The 22,952-nt window shown below is 39.2% G+C and overlaps 1 protein-coding gene across 3 annotated transcripts in view; it reads right to left on the reverse strand.

Annotated features, from left to right (window-relative positions):
- The window catches only part of rai14 (retinoic acid induced 14), a 40,993-nt gene extending 18,775 nt beyond the window's left edge, over positions 1-22,218 (reverse strand). The window contains exons 1-3 of one of the 3 annotated variants that reach the window (XM_028600843.1): positions 21,919-22,217; positions 21,710-21,734; positions 20,211-20,292 (exon numbers count right to left, since the gene is read on the reverse strand). In XM_028600843.1, the coding sequence (XP_028456644.1) occupies positions 20,211-20,246 (36 nt within the window). In that variant the 5' untranslated portion in view covers positions 20,247-20,292; positions 21,710-21,734; positions 21,919-22,217. Of the gene's footprint in view, positions 1-20,210; positions 20,293-21,709; positions 21,735-21,918 lie in introns of all 3 variants that reach the window. The other 2 variants (XM_028600844.1, XM_028600842.1) reach the window with 2 other exon arrangements.
- Positions 22,219-22,952: the final 734 nt, after the last annotated feature.

Consider the following 22,952-nt stretch of genomic DNA (forward strand, 5'->3'; position numbering starts at 1 on the left):
CTGGCCAAGAGCTCTGGAAAATTGTTGTAAACCCCCACACACTCTTTGTGATGCAGGCTCCAAAGCACTAAATGTTGCAAGAGCTGAGATAGTATTTAGGAGGCAGTGTAAGATGAGAAAGTTCTCTGACAGACTGGAAATAACAGATTGGATATAAAAACACTCAGCTGAGCACTGACAGAGACATGTGAAAAAGATATAAATCTACCAGGTGCCCTTCCATGTCTGCGATGAGCAGTGATGGGCATACTTCAAGTATTTCCAAAAATATCCAAGACCAGTTTAGAGTTACTACAAAATAAATGCAGAATCAGTGAAAACCTTCCTTTAGAACACAAAGTCATACGAATTTCAGCAACATCATCTATAAAAAAAACAGAAACACACAGGGAGGTTGGAGTTCATTTGACTTTTAACATTCTGATTACACAATTCCTGTATTATTAAAAATACTGGCAATACACCTAGTAGTATTAGCCCTTCACTTATCACTAGCGTGTTCATCTGTATCCCTCATAAGCTGTGTTTGCTTGCAGCATTTCTGTATTTGCTCATGTTTTACTTGTGTTTTTTTAAAAAAAAAAAAAAAAAAGGGGTACCCAGTGGAGTTTTTTACCACTAGTAGCACTATGGAGCAACGTGTTCACTAGTGACTATCAGTTTTGGTTGTATCATGCACACGCACGAGGACCCATGCATGTGCAGCAGGCAACGTGATACACATTCATGCCGCCACTATTCCACTGATAGCAAATGTTATATGAGGAGAAATATACATTCAACATGGTTGTTATGGCTCAAGGAAAATGCATTATAGTGAGAAACACTAAATGTAAGCATAATGTTAGTTTACAAGAAAATTTCACAGGGCACCTTTAAGTTGCATTGCGACTCTCAGCCACCGTACTTTAAATTAAAAAAATTAAGGGACTGTTCGTTATTTATTCAAGGAGCCACCGGAGGAGTTTTGGGACCTTTCGTCAAAATAGACATGACCCTCCCCTCGCCAATAATAATTTTTCTATGACCCTCCAAAACGATTTTGAAAAAAAATGCATGACCCTCCCCCAACAATTTATTGATACCTTCTATACTGGTTTGCGATTGGCAAAGATATACAGATTCCCATTGTTTTTTTACAACAATGACATACGTGACTAAACCTCTGCTTTCTCATCTGACGCATCACACTCGTTATGGTGTGGTGACCATTTCAGTAGATTTACTCACTAACGTTGTTGTGGAAACACAATAAGCATGGAAACTAAATGCACACTTCCTGCATTACTTCATATACTAAGTTACTCCTCTAGTAAACTAGTATTCACATGAAATGAAACACCAGGGGAGCAGTGCTCCCCCTGCCCCACAGCAAACTCATGGGTCAGACCCATCTGGTAGTGAGGGAGGGCCGAGACTGAGGGCTACATGGAAAAATATGCACCAAACAAGCCACTTTGAAATTTTGCGGTTTCTATGAATACAAAAGTTGGGTGACCCCCCCCCCGGACTAAAAAATGTTGGATGACCCTCCCCTCAAAAAAGAATAAAAAGACCCTCCCCTATTTTCCTCCGGTGGTCCATTCCATAAATACCGAACGGTCCCTAAAATAAAAAAAAAACATGCAAATGTGGTCATGCAGCAATAGGGTTCATTCAATTTTGCTCTGATTTCCTGGATTGAGTTATACATTTGGTGGGTCACGTCGCCAAACACTTTTATAAAATAAAACCTAATCTTCAGGAAAAAAGAGCAGATGAGTTATTTAACTGAACTGATCATTAGACGAGCTGCATAAAGACCTGGATGGCTGCCTCTGCTAAACTATTTCTTAGGGCAAACCATGAGCAAAACATTCACTAAGGTACTGTGGGGGGTAAGTGAAAGTGGAACAGAGAAGTCAGAGAACGTGCTGTCTGTTCTATGATTGATGGACAGTGAAATATGACACAGCCGGAGATAACTAAAGCTATAAAAAGGCCATATCCCATATGTGTAGTTTAGGATTCCTTGTTTACATAGAGCTGGATTTACCTCGCAGTATGCTGGTCTGAAAAGTCTCATGATTTTTTCATACAGCCAGTCATGTGCAGCATGCAGGGCACTGAAGCAATCAAATACTAAAAATAAGTACACTTATGAGATTGTAGAGGAAATGAAAAGAAAAATATGAAAATACATAACTGAGGCATAACTAAAGAAAATGGAGAAAGGAAATACACAATATAGCCTGTGTTCCTGTTGCCTGAGTTTCACCAACATCTTCAACGAGAGTGTAAAAGGAACTTGGAGAGTGGTTTGTTTATATTATTTAACACAGTACCCAGTACTCTACTTATGTTTTGTGGACATCAGGAAGGGTGGAACTTGCTGGTGTAATTGAGTGCCTTTGTAATCCGGAAACGGCAGCAAAACAACCCCCTCCTATACATGACCGATTGAATCACAGCAGAAGTCACATCTTGCAAATGGTAAAGTGTCACTTAATGGGACTTCATTCAGGCTGCTAATACTGCTACTACTATTGACACTCTTGTTGATATTTGTATGAATCTGATCAAACCAGACTCAACAGACTGTGTTTTCTAATGTCTGTTCGAATAACTGAATATTCTTTTCTCAGGGAAGTTTTCTAGACACTGGCATACAGCAGGACAAGAATTAGATCTTATGATATCGGACATCCCGTTTCCTGGTTTCCACTCAAGCAGCAAATATTTAACTCCTGGTAAGAAATGAGTTTCAGAGTTGCTTAAGAAAGAGCATGTCACAAATGATACAAATTACTGGTACAATGCCTGGATGGAAGAGTATTCTTTTTAACTAGCCTACAGAAGTATGCTGGTAAAATTTCTCACCGTGAGAAGATACAGGCTTTTAAATACACAATGCAATGAAACTACGATCAATGTTTATCCTTGAAGATGTACCCACCCAAGATTTACAGAAAAACCCAAAAGGAGACTTAGCAGAGTTGCCATGAAAGATGGTTAACCACACAACCCTGGCCAACCTAAGAGGGCAGTAAGAGGAGTAACCTGGCAATTACTAAGTTAGAGTGTGGTTTTACAGAGACGGAAAACCAGAAAAAAGGTATGAGCTAGTGCAATGTTTTAAAACTAAGGTCCAGGGATCTGGGTACTTTATATTTTCTTGGTTCAGGGCTTTCTGCTATCATTCAAAACACTGGACAGCCAGTTCTCTGTATACTCGCTTCAGGAACGATTTGTTCATGCTGTGGTTGGTTGTCAGGTGCTTTGAATCAAGAAACTGTAGAACATTTAGGGCAAAGAAAAAGAAAGGCCCACTCTAAAAGTATGACACTACCAAAGGTTTTACCTTATCTCAACCTCCACTGTGTCTAGAGAGTGGAGTCAACACTCCACTTCTCTATCAAACAGAAATATGTTAAAAAAAAAGCCATTTATTATTACCCAAAGGGGTTTATAGGACTGTTCATAATTAATTTCACTTGTTTCACATTGAGCAGAACTTCCTCTTAGTACACTGAAGCATAACACTGGTCACGCTTGAATACATTTTCTGTCCATCCATCGTCTAATCGGCTCATTGCAGCTCTACAACTATCCATACTTTAATTAAAATTAGGTGGGTGACTTTTTTTGGTCAAAGTAAATAGTTTGTGGTTAGCTCTTATTTTGATTGTTGAACACTATATTACTGTTAAAAAAAAACCCCACCTCTATCCAAAAACTGACAAGTATATAGTTGATATTTGCAGTAAATGCACCTGTCGTGGTCTCATTAACAAGAACTGCATGTGGGAGAAAAACTGGAATGGACTTTGAACCCCTACCGACACAAATACCCCCTACCGACCAGCACTAATAGAAGAAATTACAAGGGAAACACTGATGTACTGTATCGCACAATCATGCCCAATGGCCTCAGTGATAATAAGCTGAACAAAAAACGACGGGCCGTCACGACAAAGCAGCATGACACCGATAGCATTAGACTACAGTACAATGTAATAGACGGGTTTAGAGGAGCGGAATGCGCTGCTCCAGTTTCGTCTGCATACACAAATAGTGTCATTGCAGGAGGCTGATGAAATAATCAGTGCTGGCAGAGATGGTGCAAAATCAGCACGGGTCTCGGCTCCAACAAAAAGTGATTGAAGAAAGTGTGGAGTTTTCTTAACCGAAAAGGGGCATAATACAGTAACAATTGCCTGTTCTAAAAGAGCAAACCAAGTGCACCAATAGAAAAAATATCGTCATGTCCTTAAAGTAAATGACAATATGTGGTGCTTTTTTGTATGGTATGCATATGAGCACTCAACAACAAGAGATGAGAAGTAGGCTGGTATAAAAGCCCCTAAAAAGGTTTTTTTTTTGTGATGGGAAAACAGGTGTGGGGAAAAGTAGATGATAGGGTTAAATTTCGAGAACTAGTTTTGAACTCAAAACTTAAAAACATGCTGACAAAGGTTATATTCAGGAGATACCTTTGATGATTAATTTTTAATATCCTACTATCATTGCCCAGAAAACACCCAAAGCACAATAATACCAGGCCAGGCGTGGCCCCTGTCATCAGAATTACCCCTAAACTCATTAGAGCTGAAACAATAAGTCACATGAAATGATTCAGCAAATATTTTGATAATCTATTAGTCATTCATTTCTCAAGTAAAAAAGCCAAACACTATAATGTTCCAGCTTCCCAGATTTGAGGATATGCTGACTTTGGTTGTGTTGTGTGATTGTATATTATTGTATATTGTATATATTTTTATTTTACAGGGACAGTGCATATTAATACATATTTCTGTAAATATGCCAGAATTAGCCAAAAGGCTAGTTTTCATCTGCACTCCCTGGCCAGATGTTACAATAGGGTTAAACACTTAGCAGCAAAATTAGCATTCATTTTGAGTTGTGTTTCTGAATCGAATGTAAGTACAATATTCACTCTCTTTAGCTGGTTTTGGTCTCTACCAACTCATAAGGAAAATATCTGGCTCTTTAACTGCTAAATGCTCCACTTTGTTCATCAGCTAGTCTCTAACTGTCAGTCTGCAGTTTGCTCCTGAGCAGGTAGTGTATAGTGGGCTTTTTTTTTTCTTTAAATGTGTTTATTGGTTTTCAGAATACAAGATTAACAGATCTATGCAATGCAAGTAACCATTTGTTTTATTTAATTTTTATGTGAAAAAGAGACAAAAAATTATAATAATGAAAATCTGGGAAAATAAATTACAAAATAGACGAGTATACACATACATATAGTATACATACATTAATAAAGTATAATCAATAAAAAATTAATAAAATAAATTAAAATAAATAAATAAAAATTTAAATAATAGTAATAGTTGCTTACCAGTTCAATACGAAAGGATTAATTGATGAGTTAAAAAAAAAAAAATACAATGCCGTGAGAGCGCTAAAGAGCCGTAAAGCTAAGGAGCTGCAGATGCAGGTGATAATTCTCTGTAGGTTCATCAATACAAGCAACCTCTTTCACATTGTCATATGATACTGTGTTGATAGAATATTGATTCTAGCCCCTTTCATGAAAACAATCATTAGTTGCAGCCCTACCCCTCATGATGTATAATGTGGACATTACACAGCAAAGCACATGTCAAATACTCTGCAAACACCACACATTGAAAAACATCTAAACCAGTGTACAACACATGAACTCTAAAGGATAATTGTATTGAACAATGTTGGCTTAGCCTACATTGGCTTGCACTGGACAGCATGGGTTTAGCCCACATTGGTTTGCACAAGCAATAAGTCATGGGTCACTAATCCTGTGATTATAAACCAGTAAGACCACCGTTGTTCTGTGTGTACCACCAGGAAGTGAAAAGGCTCTTACTTCCTCTGTTGCTTTCAGTTCTGTTTCCCCGACTGCCCCTGTCCTCTCCGGACTCTCTCTGTCTGTCCGCCTGCTTCTCTTTCAGGTTCTCCCTCTCTTTCTGTTCCATGAGTGTTTACAGTGGGATCAGGGTGCGGACGGTAGTGTGTGTTCTCTCTCTGTCTTTAGCCTGTCTCATTAAGACACACAAAGAGTCGGCTGATAACACTAAGTGTTTCCTGTTTATCCAGGCCTGAGGCTGGCTGCAAGGACAAGGACAAGAGAACAAGGAGCAAGAAAGCTAAAGAGGTGAGGAAAAGAAATCCAATAAATGAATTGGTCGAGACATGCTGAGAGACTAAAGGAAACAAAGAGAGAGGAGTATATATCAGAATTTGTATTTATGTTCTGTGTTGCTTTACAGTTATATTTTAATGAGTCATTGTCCTTGTGTCCCCACCTCTTCTCACATGTCTCACATTTGTTTAATGTATCTCTATTTGTGAAGTCAAATTATAGAATCACAACATCAAACATCCAGTCATTACTACAGTTTTAGAATAAATTACAAAGAAAACAGATGCCCATCAAGTGTGTGTGACTGTTTCTTAAAAGGTGCCCTGCCACACGTATTTCATTACTTTGTGTAATGTCTGAAGTTCTACCATGGACTCCGTAAAAACATTTTGTGGAAAAAATGGCCTTGTTTCAAGCCATTCTAGCGTGGTACAGAAAGCCTGCAGGAAGACTCAGCTTGATTTCTGCCAGTTCTCATTAATATTCAACGAGCTAAGCTGCTTGACTCTGGCTAACAGCTAACCAATGAGAGCCTGGCTATGAGCATCCTTTACCCAGCGCAACTGGGCGAGCTCATGAATAGTAATGAGCTTAGGCAACATTACGTCAGACTGACCAGCTTTTGTAATTGGCCTGATTTCTCTGCTTATTTCTTTTCAGTAGCTTGAGCTGACAGAGGAGGTAGCAGTTCATTTTCACATTCACAACATAACACAAACACATATGGACCTAACATATTTCAAAAAATACAAGTAAAAACAGTTTTGTGTGGCAGGGCACCTTTAACCTAATGGTTTTTGCATAAACTTTTCTGTGCAGAGTGTTTTTTCTGCTTCTCTAAACTTCCTCAGTCCTCTGAAGGAAAAACAAACTAAGATCGGGAAACAGTAATTCCTACATTACATTCTGTGTATTTGTAGAGTTCAGCCGCTAAGAGCTGGTGGAGTTTAACTGAAAAACATTTACATTAGAAAACCTTTAGTATTTCCCTCCAAAACAAACAAAATAACATGTTTGATGATCTACAGATAAACATTTTCTGGGTAGTCCAGTGTGCCTTCCCCAGGGCAGAATACAGGTTATGTCAACGCAGCTGCTTTACTTTCACATATAAAAGTGGTACAGCTTATAAAACTAATTTAAAACTAAGTTGAGCTTGACCTCTTAAGCTTTACTCTATTGTTTGTCAATGAACTGCATTTGTGCACTATGTAAACTCGCACTGAAAAAAAAGCAAATCCTTTCCCAGGATATCTAAAGAATATTAAAAACAATTGTGAAAGGTAAAACCAGGACGTCACACTATCCACAGCAAATTTCATAGAAATCCAGGAATTACTTTTCCAGATGCCTTGCGGTGTTGTTTAAGGGGAATTTGACCTGACGGTGGCACCAACATCATTCTTAGTCATACTCTGGGGATGAAAAATGACCCTAACAAATTTCATGGTGATCTGGGAAGTTATTAGGAAATCTTACTCTGAACTGTAGTGTTTGACAGACCGAACAAGCAACTAGGCCACTCTGTTTGTTGGGCAAGAAAAACAAAATACTTGACATAAATAGATAAGACAAGGGAAACAGATGGGGGAAAACAGAGTAGACTGAGTGAGGAAGTATCATTCCTAAAGATAATGCAAATAGAGACTGACTTACTTAAAGGCTTAAGCGTGGAGAGGAAATATGGAAAGGAAATGGAAAGTGGAAAAAAGGAAAAAACAACCAAGGCAGCAGAAGATTATTAGGATGAAAATACAGAGAAATGTATTAAAGTCCTTTATTCTCACAGGTTCTCAGAGAGGTGACTGAACATGAAAACACAACTCCATCCACTGTTCCAATTCACACACAAAACCAGATTTGTCTGTTGTGTAAATGAGAATCATGTTGTCTGTGGAATTACATGCAGAGATGAAAGATAAGGATAAATAAATGCAGAGAAAAGTAGGTTATACGGGAGGTAAGACACACAAGCAACACAGACTCAACTCCAGAGGGGAACAACATCTATACATATTACAAGAATATTCTTTGTTTGAGAGAGAGTGTTTGAGAGACAGAGGAGCGCAGTACAGGCAGGAAGTCGTGGAGAGGATGGAAGAGTGAACAATATACAGGACAAAAAGAAACGAAAGACAGAGATTGACACATCTAAAATCTCTCTGCCCTTTGATCAGTGGCTGTTACCTTCAAACCCCCCTTATCTGCAACAAAGCAGATGCTCAAATGTCCTCAAACAATACATCCTTTCTCTCGGGCCACAGCTGAAATCGCTTACTGCCCTCTGTAACACAAACACGCACACACACTTACTAGACTCTGAAACTCAAACCAAGAATAAGAGAGTTAGTAGACAGAACTGTTAAACAAAGACCAGATGGTTGCTTTCATGATGAAAAATGCTGCCATGTATTTCACAACACTGCCCAATCTGGACTGCACGTTTCGATAATGAAATAAATTTACATCATGAGAACATTTTTCTCTTTTGGCAACTTTGTTTTAGATTAACAGCAATTTGACTAGAATCATCCTCTCCCCACTAAATATACGTTACCTTCAAAACTAGTGAATGTTGGTACAGTCTATATATTGTCCATAATGCACACATTACCTACAACGCACCAACAGTTTGGTCGGAGATTCAGGTGTGTTATTAAAGTAGCAGCTAATGTAGCCTTTATAGAACTTTTTCACATATGGAGTAGCACTCCCTAAGATCTGTAAACAGACTTTGATGTGTACAATGGCAGAGTTCCCCTTTAGAGACACTTAGGACAGCCAAGTTGAATGGCACCCATATTTACACTCAATGTCTGCTAACCAAGAGTGCTTCTTTGAACCAATTTTGCCAACATCAGAGACTGCCAAGGAGAATATCTGTGCCCAAGAAACACTGATGATAAATCATTTTCAAAGGAATCATTACCAATCAATTTATTTTAGAACATAGGTCTGCCATTGTGTAATTGGTTATAATTTGTTAGATGTGAATAGGTTTGCAAATAACATGCAATAAAGGAAATGTTATGATTGTACATAATTTGAATCCTTATTTTAGTTATTTCTAGCTTTCCTTCATCTGTGTTTATTAATACAGAGAGTAAATGCTAAATGCAGTGGAGCGGAGGATCTCGTACTCCAAATGCCAAAAAAAGCACTTTGTTTCTGCTTTACACTTACCAACGTGGTATCATGACTTCGCGTAAACATACACGCCGACTTTCTTAAGCCAAGTGGCGTGTTATCTGTACACATTTTGAGCTAGCCACGTGTATGTCTACGCTGTATACAGCGGACGTAAACATACACGCGCGTTATCACCGTCTTGCCATGTTATCACGAGAAGAAAGCGACAGTTGAGTTTAGGAAAAGAAGAACCGGTTGGGTTTTAGAAAAAAAAAAAAAACGGTGTTGGCTTTAGTAAAAGAAGAAAGCGACGGTTGAGTTTACGAAAATAAGAACGGGGTTTGGTTTAGGAAAATAAGAAAGAGACGGTTGAGTTTAGGAAAAGAAGAACGGGATTGGTTTTACACAAACAAGAGAGCAAGGAAACGCCACACGCAGGACGCATTCCCCGCTCTCCTGGGTGAAAGTCCTGTGTTTTACCCATCCTCCACCCCAACCAAACTCCCTACGCAGATTTTCGCCGTAAATTCACACGCAATCGCAAGGTAATGTAAGTCAATGGAGGCCAAACGGCATTGATAAACACGCTAAAAAGAGTATGCGTCTTTATAACACACCAATAATGGCATACAAATTGGCCTGTCATACTAAGACTAAGACTAAGATAATAAGACTGTCATAAGGTAGTACAACTGCATTGGAATACCATTGTATTTATTTTCTAACTGATTAACTAAAGATATGATGTGATCTTGTTATTGTTTTATAAGTCTCTCTCTCAGCCTTTCCACTGATGAAAGGGCATCAACACTAAGACCTTACAGAAAGAAAAACTAAATTGTCCTCTTGTCATCCATCAGCCCTCCTTACCCTCTCTTCACTTCACTTAGTCAACATTTCCATTTGACCTCTTTAATTACCTCTCATTTTACTGCTTTTCTTATGCTCCTCTCATAAACAACTTATGTAGTTACAGGAATACTATGAGGCCACCATGACTCTAGGAATTGTCCCAATTGGTTTTTGACAATATAAAGTATACTAGGTTTTGATTAGTGCATTAAATGCTGCAACAAAGACATGAGCCTAATATATGTTGATATAGTATGATCTTACTGCTAGAACTCTTTGCATACAAATTATTACACAGCTCTTTTCATCGAATGTACTTCATTTAAAGCTGAAGGATTGATGCAGAAGTCCGGCACAGGACATTTATGGGTGCAAGAAGACCTCCAGTAAAAAATAGCCCTCATGTAACACTTCCTCCTGACACAAATAGCCTTTCCTGCCCTATAAATAAACACTGCTGGACTTGGAAAGCAACCAGCCTCATTACGCTCAATGGTTGCTCATAAAGTCAGTGGAGTAGGGCAAAAATGTACTGTATCCCTCACTTCAGGCAGGATAGGGTAGTTCATGCACACAGTTGTCAGTGTACAAAGAGTCAAAGTAGAGTCAAATAAAAAAAAAAAATCACACAGTCTCATTCTGTTGAGCTCCAAGGACAAGATTTTGGGAAACATCTGAAACAGTGTTTGTCTCTACTTTAAAGTTATATCCATAAAACTGTGTCACTCTTCCACCACTCAAAACAATAGATGGAACTAAAAACACATCTCAGAAACGTTTGTGAGCATAAACAGCTCTTGGGCCTACACTGCAAATCAAGCAATGTGATGCCAAAAGTCTCATGAAGGAAAGTTCTCATAGTTTTTTTTCAGGTGAACTGATTCTAACCCTCCATCCATCTCCTAGCATGAATATTGTTCCAGTTGTGCGGCGCAGGCCAAACTAAACAACCCGTCTGAACCCGACCAGGGCGGGGAGCCAGCCTGCCCTTCTCGCTCATATAGGGTTTCTCTCCTGCTCACTCTCTTCCCCATCAATCCCAGTCTCTCCTCCTTTATCCGGTTCTTGTTCCTCATTATTCCTTCATCTTTGTCTCTCTTCTCTTATTATTATTATAATACTTTACAACTCCTCCCTCTCCTCTACAACCTTTCAACTGAACTCCCCTTATCCACCCTATCTGCTTTTGTCTATCTCTCTGGCGCTCCCACCATTACTTCATCTACATGTCATTCTGAAACATGTCGACAGACAGTCTAGTGAGTCATGCTACGCTGGATGTACAGCCACAGTTTTCTTAAGATCTTTGAACTTGCACTGATAAATGTACCTTCACAAACAAATCTTCATAAACATAAATACACAAACATATACGTACATAACGCAGCAAACAAGCACCTTGAATCTCCTCACAGCCACACCAGACAACAAACAAGCCCACGCACACATGCACAGACACAAGGATCACACCCGCCTGCTTTACCATGCTCAGTGCTTCATGTATTTGCTGATGAGCAGGTTTCCTGGCTGTATGTACACAAGTGATAAGGAATTAAGAGATCCCATGGGCAGTTCCTGCTTTAATTGGATCTATGTTTAAAAAGGCTCTAAGCCATTTTCCTCAGCCTTTCCTTGGACTAATTTAAACCAGTTCAAGTCTGTATTTTTGTAAATTTTAGAACAGCAACCACAGTGGCAAGTGTAATCAACTAGGGCTGCAACAACGAATCGATAAAATCGATAAAATTCGATTACTAAAAAAGTTGGCAACGAATTTAATTATCGATTCGTTGTGTTGCGCAACTATTAGGCCACCTAGTCGCGGAGATAACAAAAAAAATTTAGTTGAGCGCAGAGCGGAGCAGCGCGGAGAGAAAGAAAAGAAAAAAGAGCAGAGCGGGGGTAGAGGAAATACGGAGAGAGACCGGAGAGACCCGTAACGTTGTTCTAAAACACTCGGCGGAGGCAGAGAAATCAGTATGACCCAAGTCATCCAAGGTGTGGGAGCATTTCACACTAAATAAATCAAAAACGTGTTAATTGCAAGATAAGCATGGCACGGGCGCACCACGGTGATGAGTCAGCACCTAAAACGTAAACATGCTGGAGTCCTTGATGAGGAGGAAGGGAGTTCAACAGCAGGGTAAAGTCACTACACTATCCTACTTCTGTTCCGTTCTGAAGTGAGGAACGTACCGTCCCTCCAGTAGCTCTTCTGGTGCTGCCGTTTACTTGTTATCCAGCTGACTAGCATGACAAGCTAACGTTAGCTCGGTAATAACAGTAATAAAGCAGGGGTGGTATACTTTGCAAGACTAAAGACACGGTTTTATTCACTCGCCTTTTTGGCCCATTCATTTTTCAATCTGTTATGTATATATTATGTTCTTTGTCCCATATCAGTTATTGTTGACAAATATAATAGTGTGTGGTGTATAAACAAACTTAACTTGCACTTACTACAATGATGGTAATAATTTAATGAATAAGTGTCTGTCTGTCTTGTCTTGTCTGTATCTGCTATTTGGGTTACTTACCTTTACACAACTATTAACTAAAACAATAAGTATGCATGTATTGAGTTGATGTAAATTAATGCTTTTTTTTTATCCGATTCATCGAAAAAATAATCAACAGATTAATCGATTATTAAAATAATCGTTAGTTGCAGCCCTACAATCAACAACTAGCTAACCATGGCGAGCATACCAGTAAGTGGACTGGTCATCTGCATGCTACATACAGTAGGCTACTGTAAGCACACTAGTACTATCAAAGACAGGACTCTTCCATCACTAGACTATAAAGCCAGTTCCATGAAGATTAAATGACATTTGGCAAGATGATACACTTTCTGCTTATGGCTTACGTCAAGATTGACACATTGTACTCATGGCGAGGACTGCTCTCACTAATCAATAATAGAAAGTTAGAAAACTCTTTTTTATAGTTTGTCAGAACTGTTTAAAATTAAGGTATCGTACTTGTTTCTTTTAACTTGGTGTTTTTTATTTTATTTTAAATATTTAAAAAGTGTGGTAGTTTTTATTTCTGTTTTGGGCCGCAATAAACAAGTAACAGATCGATTAATCGGTCGGATGATTAACCAAGTCGATTAATGCCACAGACAGCAAGCCTTTAAAACAGCTAAACTAGCTTACAGGGCTTGAAAAGCTATTGTATGGATGTCCCCAGCCCCGACTTCTTCTCCCAATGAGTAAAATATTTATCAGCTTTGTCATTTGGGATGGTTGTGGGACAGTAAGTGTAACTGTGAAGCTTTCACACGATTACGGAACGTTCTTTTTCTTTGTTTTTTCAAAACTATGCTGCAAGTTATAGCCTACAACTAAACAGAGACAATGCCGATGATAACTGCGTTAAATAAATGTTTTTAAGTTAATAAATTTAAGTTTGGCCATTGAAAAACCCCTATCGGTCGACCACTAGGTGAAAAGGCTGGTGGGGTCGCTCATCCTCCTGACAAGATTAAGCCCAACTGATAGGTGAACCCATATCACCTTTCATTTTCCTTCTCTGCATTGGCTTTATGTCTTTTTACATCAATTTTACAACATGGCATCATGACTTTGTGTAAACATACACGCCACTTTCCTAAAGCCAAATGGCGTGTTATCTGTATGCATTTTCTACTATCCACGTGTATGTCTACACTGTATACAGCAGATGTAAACATACCCACCACGTGGCGTCGCCATGTTGCGTGTTATCACGAGAACGTGACATACTATCGCGAGAACAACGTCACACGCGTGTAAAAAAAAAAAAAAAAAAAAAAAAAAAAAAAAAAAAGGTTGGGTTTAGGAAAAGAACACAGGGAAAGGCTTTAGTAACACAAAAAAAGCGACAAAAACACGGAAAAAAATTACGAAAACAAGGAAAACAATAAACATTAGGGTTTAGGAAAGAAACATTGGGGAAAGCTTAAAAAACAATAACCACGCGGGATGTGATCCCAGCTCTCCTGGGTGATAGTCCTGTGTTTACCCATCCACCACCCCAACCAACCCCATTACGCGGACCTACGTCCCTTTATACTACTCGCTACGGCGAAAATTCACTCGTAATGTAGGTCAATGGCGGGCGTATTGCATTGATAAACACGCTAAAAAGCGATTATGCGTCTTGATAACACGCCAAAATGGCGTGTCATACATACGCCACTTCATGAGATCAGTCTGCAATTTTAACACTTTCTGTTGGATGTAGACTCTGATTATGCTGAATGTCTACAAATAAAATACCACAGTAAGTGTAAACAGGGCCATAGTTATCCCTTGGACTGCTGTACTATCACCTGCTGACTGACAAACACACATCCACAGACACACACCCTTCCTCCACCCCCTCTCCCAGATTAATGCTGGGCAGTCCCCGAGGTTTTACTGTCACTCCCAGAACTAATACCGTTTCACTACACCCAGCCAGAACTAACCATTCCATGCCAAACCAAACAGATCCAAGTGGCTGTGCTTCAGTTAAAAAGAAACCTTATATAATTGAGAGGCTGCCGCATTATTACTATATAATGATTTTTATTTTTTGACTGCAGTTTAAACTTTTATGGAAAAAGTAGGGTGTAACATTTTTTCCTCAATGTACTGAGAAAGAGGAAAAATATTATGGGCTAGTGTTTTCAACCAAGCAGTGCAAATCTTTTAGAAATATTTTCAGATGATCAGCATGTGATTTTGTTTGCAGTAATGCTCTAGTTAACACCGTAGAGACATTCCACAACTGATAAGAAGGAATCCCTCCAGTGTTAAATTCAGATTATATACATTTTAATAAGTGTCAAAAATTACAGCAACCCGTAATGTACAGTTTGGTCATATAGCTCAGATTAATTTGAAGCCATTACACAGCTGTGTTGAGATAGAAAAAGACAGCATAATCCACACATTAATTAAGTACAGAGAGACTGGATGATAAGAGGAGGGTGTGTGTGTGTCAGTGCATATGCTGTGGATACCCGTCTTTGCACATGGATGTGAAAGTGTGTGTGTGTGTGTGTGTGTGTGTGTGTGTGTGTGTGTGTGTGTGTGTGTGTGTGTGTGTGTGTGTGTGTGTGTGTGTGTGTGTGTGTGTGTGTGTGTGTGTAGGCCTTGAGTAATCCTGCTTTGTCTAGCAGCTGGGAAGCAGGTTTAAGTAGTGTGACAGTATGAAGGGCTGGGTGAGGGTTTAATACTAGAACAACTGTCAACAATAGAATACACACATATTAACGAACACAGATTGTGGATGCGTATGTGTGTGCATGTGTGCACAACAGCACAGCCAGTAAGCAGTGTGTGCTTGGGGGATGGTAGTAAGGGGCCGAGAGTAAGATAACAGTATAAGCAAATTAACTAATTTAGAGCAGCTCTGCTCAACCAGCAGGGACAGCAGGAGTCCTTAATGTGGTCTCAAAGGATCGACGCACACTACAAGATTTAATTAAGATTCCCTATATAAAAGATAACTATTACTCATGCCTGTTTTTTCTAGGTTTAAGGTTGTTTCATGAACTATTATGTTTGTAGAATGATTTTCTACACACATATACTATATAGTAAAGTGATTTTTGCTTTGTTTAAATCTATATACAGTATTACAGAGTACTATTTAGGCCTGGTTATCAAAGCTGGATCTACACTACATGTTTGTATAGTCTTGTTATTACAAAAGTATCACATAATATGCAACCATTTTGGTACCGAAACTCAGTATCAGCAATAGTATTTTAACGTTTTAAGCACTATCCAGCCCTAGTAACACTGAACTGGGCTAAATCTTGGTCTTCTTGTATTCCAATAAACAAGGCCTACTTTGAACACAAGACAAACACAAAAATATTGCCATAATTGGTGCAGGTCACAGCAAAACCATCTCTGACAGCTGATTGTTCAGACATGGCTAAAGCAAAATGCCTGTAAGTCTCTTTGTGGCTGATCGCCAACCCCATTCCCAGAAACCAGATTATAGCGTCTGCTTGTCTTATACACTGCTCACACACGCACACATGCACACATGCACACACACACACACACTACTAGCCCAATAGGATTAGCCCAAATGAATCCCAAAATGTCAATGATATGTTCCAAAGACACATTCAGGCACACGCAGACACACAGACACAGACACACACAAACACAGACACACTTAAAAGAATTGCTCTGATTCACTGTGACCTTGCATAACTACACACCTGCTGATAAAGCAACACTGGTGTGCACCCTTTTAGGTACTGGCATGCACAAAATTTGGATGGACAAATTTTATGTGGAAAAAGTGTTAGACCACAACACAGCCATGATGATCCCAGTGCAGAAGAAATACTGTTATTACCAATGCTGTATAATTTGTGAGAAAATCATTCACACATTCAGTTCTTAGTTAATCTTTTTTTGTGCAGCAATATAGCTGTTTAATATCAAGGTTGGAAATGCATAAGCACCTTAAGCGTAGGCGGTGTTTTTTACACTACTTAGCCTTACAGAGCATTCACAGTGCAGCATTTGAGATAGCCAGTCAACTTAACCTGGTGAAACATTCTGATTAGTCTGTCTGGCTGAACAATTTAGGCTAGTTTTAGTTTATATGCCATTTCTGCTGCCAAACATAGTTTAATATAACAACCAAATATACTGCAAGGTCAAAAAATGATCGCAAGCACACCCACAAATAATGTGGTAAGAAAGGTTGTGTTTTTGTCATATTTAAAAAGAGGAAGTGCATTTTAAGCTACCCAGCATCAAGTTAATAAAGCCACAGTGGAGAATGTAACAAAGTATGGAAGTGGTAGGTCCTGCTTTAAATGCCAGTTTCATTTCAATTCATATTGATGACAATTAAGTTTGCACTCTGCAGCCTAATGTCTCAATCCTTCCAAGAAAAAAATTACCTAAACCAGCACAGTACAATGTGTGGTGTGCAATTATAATTTTTTTCTGTAGCAGTGTGTTTGTAGTCTCAGAGGACTGTACACTGATAATCTTCACACAACCTGGCATAAATACTAACAACTAAAGTAATACCACCAGACAGAACACCCTACCATCTGAATTAAAAAAAAAAAAAAGAGAGATTAAGCCACAAACAGGATAAAAAATGCAAAGTATCATAGCATGTGCTTATGTGTTTATCAGAGGTTGAGTTGTTCATTAGCTGATGGTATAAAAGGACAATGGTGTTGTATACATATTCTTTATCTCTCTCTTGGTAGATATCATCCTTACTGTATCTTGAGTTTAATATTCAAACCCCAATATATAATTTATGGCTGTACCATCGCATCAAATTGAAAGTTCTAGACATTTTGTGCATAGTTAGTTACGCATTTCCTGCAGTTCAGCAGTGTTCAAATTCATGATGTGGAAGAGAATTTGAAATAAAATGCTAGTTGTGAATTTAAATGGTAAGTGTGGTTGATGATTAATACAAAGTCTATTGTATGCGTTTGAATTATATTGTGGCCTTTCTCGCTTGAGTGGAGAAATCGTGAACCATCCATGAATTTGAAAAATACACAATCAAGCTTTTTATTATCAGGCCATATCCTCCAGCTCAGCATTGAGGCCTTATACTGCCTGTATCATATCTTATACCTTATTTAGGCCTCATGTTGTAGTTGATTGAGTAAAGGTTTGGCTGCCTGATGCACTCAGTTCACTGGGCTAGAGGTGGATCCCTTAAGTAAAGCATTTAGAAAAGATTTGACACTAAAGCACAGATTCCATTACACATTAACGGGAAATGTCTTTACTTCATTGTAAAGCTATTTACGAACATTAGTTTCTATTGCTTTGTTTAAAAAAAAATTAAGGGCTGGTTTGGGCTTTTTTTTAGGTGGGGAGACATTCCTGAGAGATCTGTCACTGACACAGCCTAAAATAGAACCACCAAGATATTTTCTTTCTATTACAGTTGTTCAGGGTTTCTATAAAAAGCAATGGAATGACTATTGGCTCAGAGGATAAACATGCTGGCCTGTGAAACCATTTTCTGCATAACTTAATCATGACCATTCATTTTATTCACCAAGTGGGCACTGTTTTACCCAGGATCCCTCTGCATAAAAAGTGAATCTGTACTTCACTAAAGGTTTCTTGTTTTTAAGTATATCCATGGATCTTTCCTTTAATTAAAAAGAAGTATTATTTTTTTTTACTGTATTTCACAAAACTGAAGAGATTATCGTCCAAAATTAGAATATAGTTGTAACGTGTTAGATAATTATTCTTTTAAAAAGAATAAACACGCTTTTGCAGTCAGATCAGATATTAAATTATGTAATTCTCTACAGCAAAACAATAATGCCTCATTGCTGTCATTTTATTATATAATGTGTGACAAGAGGTGCAAGAGAACTGGTACATCAATCAAAACTGTCTAGGTACACGACTGGTACGGCACAACAGTTCCATTGTTTCCTTTCCAGAACTGCATCAATACATTGATAAAGTGATTTTTACAATATATAATACAAAAAAGTGAAAGAAAGTGTGAGGGGTGAGGTCTGCAAAGGCATGCATGACTGCAAATGGCTTCGGTCGTGTTTCTAAGCAACATTCACATCCACAGCTCTTCCCTTTTTTTCCGCTCATGCCGCCTATGACTGGCTATTTCAGGGAGGACAAGCATTCACTCTGAAAGCATCTATCTCAAACAGTTTACAACACTTACTGTAACAACACACGTTTGGACTGGAAAACACCCAGTAAAGGTGAGACCGCCACCATCCATTTTACGCACTAAGGAGGAACTACCGTGACCTTGCTGTCCAATACTGGACTCAACATTTTCTAGAACAATAGACACTATTGTACTCCTCCACATAGCTGACTGAATTTGCAATAATTTACTAATATAAGGTGGTAGACCCATGTAAAATTGCAGGCTGTTCAAATCTGATCAAAAACTTGGAATACAATGTTGTTTTTTTCTATTTGCTAGGCTTATATACGTGCCTCTGTTTTCCTTCAAATTTGAATGTTCTTCCAGATGATCTATAGGTGGGTCCCTGGTGACTTAATTTTGCTCTCCGCAAAAAAAAGGTCTTGCTCTTCACACACACATCCATGCACTACTTATGCCTTGCCGTATATTGTGGCTATTTGAGTAAAAGCAGGGATGTACTCCACCTAATTATTCCTCTGTGGGACAGTCTCTCAACAAAGCACGCCAGTTAACCAAAGCTCACCATCCTGCCCTGACACACACTCCCAATCTCATGGAAAATGTCTACATAAACCTAGTATCTCATTTAGTAGGCATTCTTCTCTCCATTCACCAACTTCTCTACTTCTGACACTCCCTCCAGCCCCTAAAACTTATCTCATTCATTCAGCAACCCTCCAGCTTTTTCCTGTCTGGCGTTTGGTTCTGTGTCATTACGGTCACTGTGACAACAGATGAGTCAGACACAGTGGAGACGCCTCACTTCCTGTGAGTGTAGAGTTTCTTAGACTGTGACCGAATGAAGGACTGAACCAACACAGAGAGATTCCTCCCTAAAGACTCATAGTCAGCAGGATCAAAACCTCACCTGGAACGGTGCAGAGTCACAGTATCTAAAAAGGAGATTTGTGGTCTTTGTAGGATTAATCAAACAATTTGCATCACTTTCACAGTCACCTTCCATAGTGACTCAATATGTCTGTATAAAATCTGTCATATCGCTAACACCATAATATAATCATGGTTTCTCAAACAAATCATCCTGTTTTTAGGTCCTAAAATTCTCATGACACCCGCAGTTAAGCTGACAAGTTGTCATGTGAAACTGAGCATGCCATACTTTTTTCTGTTTACAGGAGCATGGAGGAAGCTCTAAAAGGGATTACACAGACATTATGATTAAATCTATTTATTTTATTTTTCCAGCATGTTTATTTTTTCTCAAATAGTAAAATATCAACAAGCCGTGGGCTGCTGCTGCTGACCCCAAGGTTGAGAAAATCTCCCATAAATCATCCGCAACTGCTCAAGGCATATACACAGACACTGACCCAACCATGCAGGCACACATGTGCACACGTGGTTGCATGTACACACACTTTACACAGCCGTGAACACATGTTACAGTACTTACATCGGTTTTTCTAAACTTTGCTTTAAGGCTCTTCATGTTCAGTCCGATCCATGCAGTGACTCGCTCAATCACTCAGTCAAGGCTGTGAAGAAACAAAGACAGATGTTTAAACTCAGCCTCAGTGATGTTTGCCTCCATTTCAAATGTGTTTCTGAAAGACTAAACTACCTGATTTATCAGGTATTTTGTGACGCTGTATCCACACAGGTTACAGTCAATATGAGGTGTAAATGTGCAGTGCAGCAGCACTGATTTACGGTGGCAATAACCTACAGCCTTAATAAATTAGCATTTACCTTATAAAAACTAAATAATGCTGTTTAATAAAGCCTCATAAGCAGCACAAAAGCAAATGTGTACAATGCTTTCATAATCACAGCACTCTCAAGCTGTAACACATCTGAAGCACTTCTACATTCCTCTCTCTTCATCTCCAATCAATGGGTAGTTTTGGGAAAGGACTTTGCGTCCCGCATGCAATTCTAATTTAAACCTGTTGTTGGAAATGGTATCCAGCTTTGTATTGTTTCCTATAAGGATGTTTTAAATCACCCGAGAGCCCTTGGGGATGTCTGGTGACTGTATTTTTGCACCTTAACTGCCTCTAGCTATTTCCAATATTTCATGTCTGAAATGACCTTGTCAGTGATTTACTCCCAAAATATCATTGTGAGCATGCCAGTAAAAAGTCTACTCCATCACTTCATTATTATCATTTCCAGATTGCTCTGTGTCTGCATGTATTTCAACAAAAAACACCATGTAACCAATTTGAAACTCTTTGCAATGATAACTGGCAGTTGGGTCCTGAAGGAATAATATTTAAAATGCATGCACTCAAAAGGTTTTGCAGACACAAAGCACAAGTTAGAAAGAATCTTTATGTGGGCAGATACTGAGAGGACTGTGTAGGTGGGTGCATCAAGGACAGCCATGTCTGGGCTCCTCTGGCAGCATTCAACCACAGATTAACATACATTTGCAGCCCATCAATGGGAAACGGGGTGAAAACAATTAAGCTGTGTAGGGGGATGTGAACATTATATAGGAAGCTAATTAATAAAAAAAAAAATGAACAGAGATATCAAACAAATATGTTGTCTCACTGTTGGACAGCAAACTACTGAATGACTACTGAATCCATTGTCAAACTTTCTATTGGAGCACAAATGAAGTCAACGGTTACCAACAAGCAGTTCAGACCACGGTTAATCAAGTAACGTTACCTGTGCATATTTGCTTACTGCTCCTCAAAACAATGGAAGTTGTGCATGAAAACCTCTTTATACAGTCTATGATGAATACATGCACAAACATGGGTACTAGTTTAGCACAAAAAGTATCAAATGCGCGCGACGTGCATCATTGTACACAAACAATCAGATTGGACGCTTTGTAACCGAACGGTACGCCTCAATTTGCCACTGAGACATGCAAATAGTTCTCGAAGGCATTGTAAAAAAAATGACTAGCCATCATTTCGACCAACAAATACTTACATGATATGCAATAACTGGACACACTGGGGAAGACCCAGGACTAGGTGGAGGGATTATATCTCCAACCTGGCCTGGGAACGCCTCGGGATCCCCCAGTCGGAGCTGGTTAATGTTGCTCGGGAAAGGGAAGTTTGGGGTCCCCTGCTGGAGCTGCTCCCCCCGCGACCCGACACCGGATAAGCGGACGAAGATGGATGGATGGATGGACTTACCCAGTTATGTGTTGGGGTCGCAGGAGGACTGGACACATAAAAGAAACTAACACACCACCGCTTTGTGTGCCAAAAACAGATTCGCTACCGAACCGGTGAGAAAACAGCGAACCTAAGCTGAGCCGAGCAGGAGGAGGATGCATAAAGGAGGAGAAAACAGTGCGCCCCGACACACTGGCCCGACACGGCCCGCATACATTAAAAGTTGTTCACTGACTCCTGCCTGTCTCTCGCTCGGGACTCAACTCAACGGCTGTTGCCCGGTTTAGGAAAGTGACGTCACTCGCCCAGTGCTCTCGTGACCGCGGAGAGCGAGCCCTCTTCTGTTCTCCATTGTGCCCCATTCATGTTCCGGGTAAAGGGGTATTTCCCACAGAACCACACTCACACAGCTAGAATAAATTACAGAATAAATAGAATAAAATCCGTTTTAATGCAACACACGTCTATGTAGAGGGAGCTATCACATCTTTCATACCATTTAGTAAACTAACAAATCAGTCACTTTCTGAATGAAATTTGATTAAAGGGGTAGGCCTATTCAAGCACATTATAACAGCACCTTCATAAAGTTGGGGGACCGGCAAGAGACAGGCTTTAATAAGAATGGTCAAAATGAATGCAACAGGGGTCAAGATATTCAAACTTTTAGTTTGTAAGCCAAGGTCCAAAACGTTGGATATCTGCTACATTTCCCATAATGCATCTCAGACTTGACAAAGCTTCTCTGGATCCACAGACACAATTCAACGGTTTTAACAGGCTGTGTAGTAGGCTACGCATACTGTTTTAACTGGTCTTCAAGTTTAAAATCAGTGTGTATAAGGTTGAGAAACAGCAAAACAAAGAAGTCATGTTGATAATATGTGTTTGTGTCACAACAGCACTGCAATGAAACGTATCAAAGCAGGTAAGAACGTGTCTGAGCTTAAGCTTGTAATGTTGATGCTATTTCGTAAGATGAGATAATGACTTGGGCTACCTCACTGTGTAATAATTACCCAAACTATTATTTAAAGGCATGTTCAAAT

Source organism: Perca flavescens, chromosome 16 (assembly GCF_004354835.1).
Source record: "Perca flavescens isolate YP-PL-M2 chromosome 16, PFLA_1.0, whole genome shotgun sequence".
Lineage (NCBI taxonomy): Eukaryota > Metazoa > Chordata > Actinopteri > Perciformes > Percidae > Perca > Perca flavescens.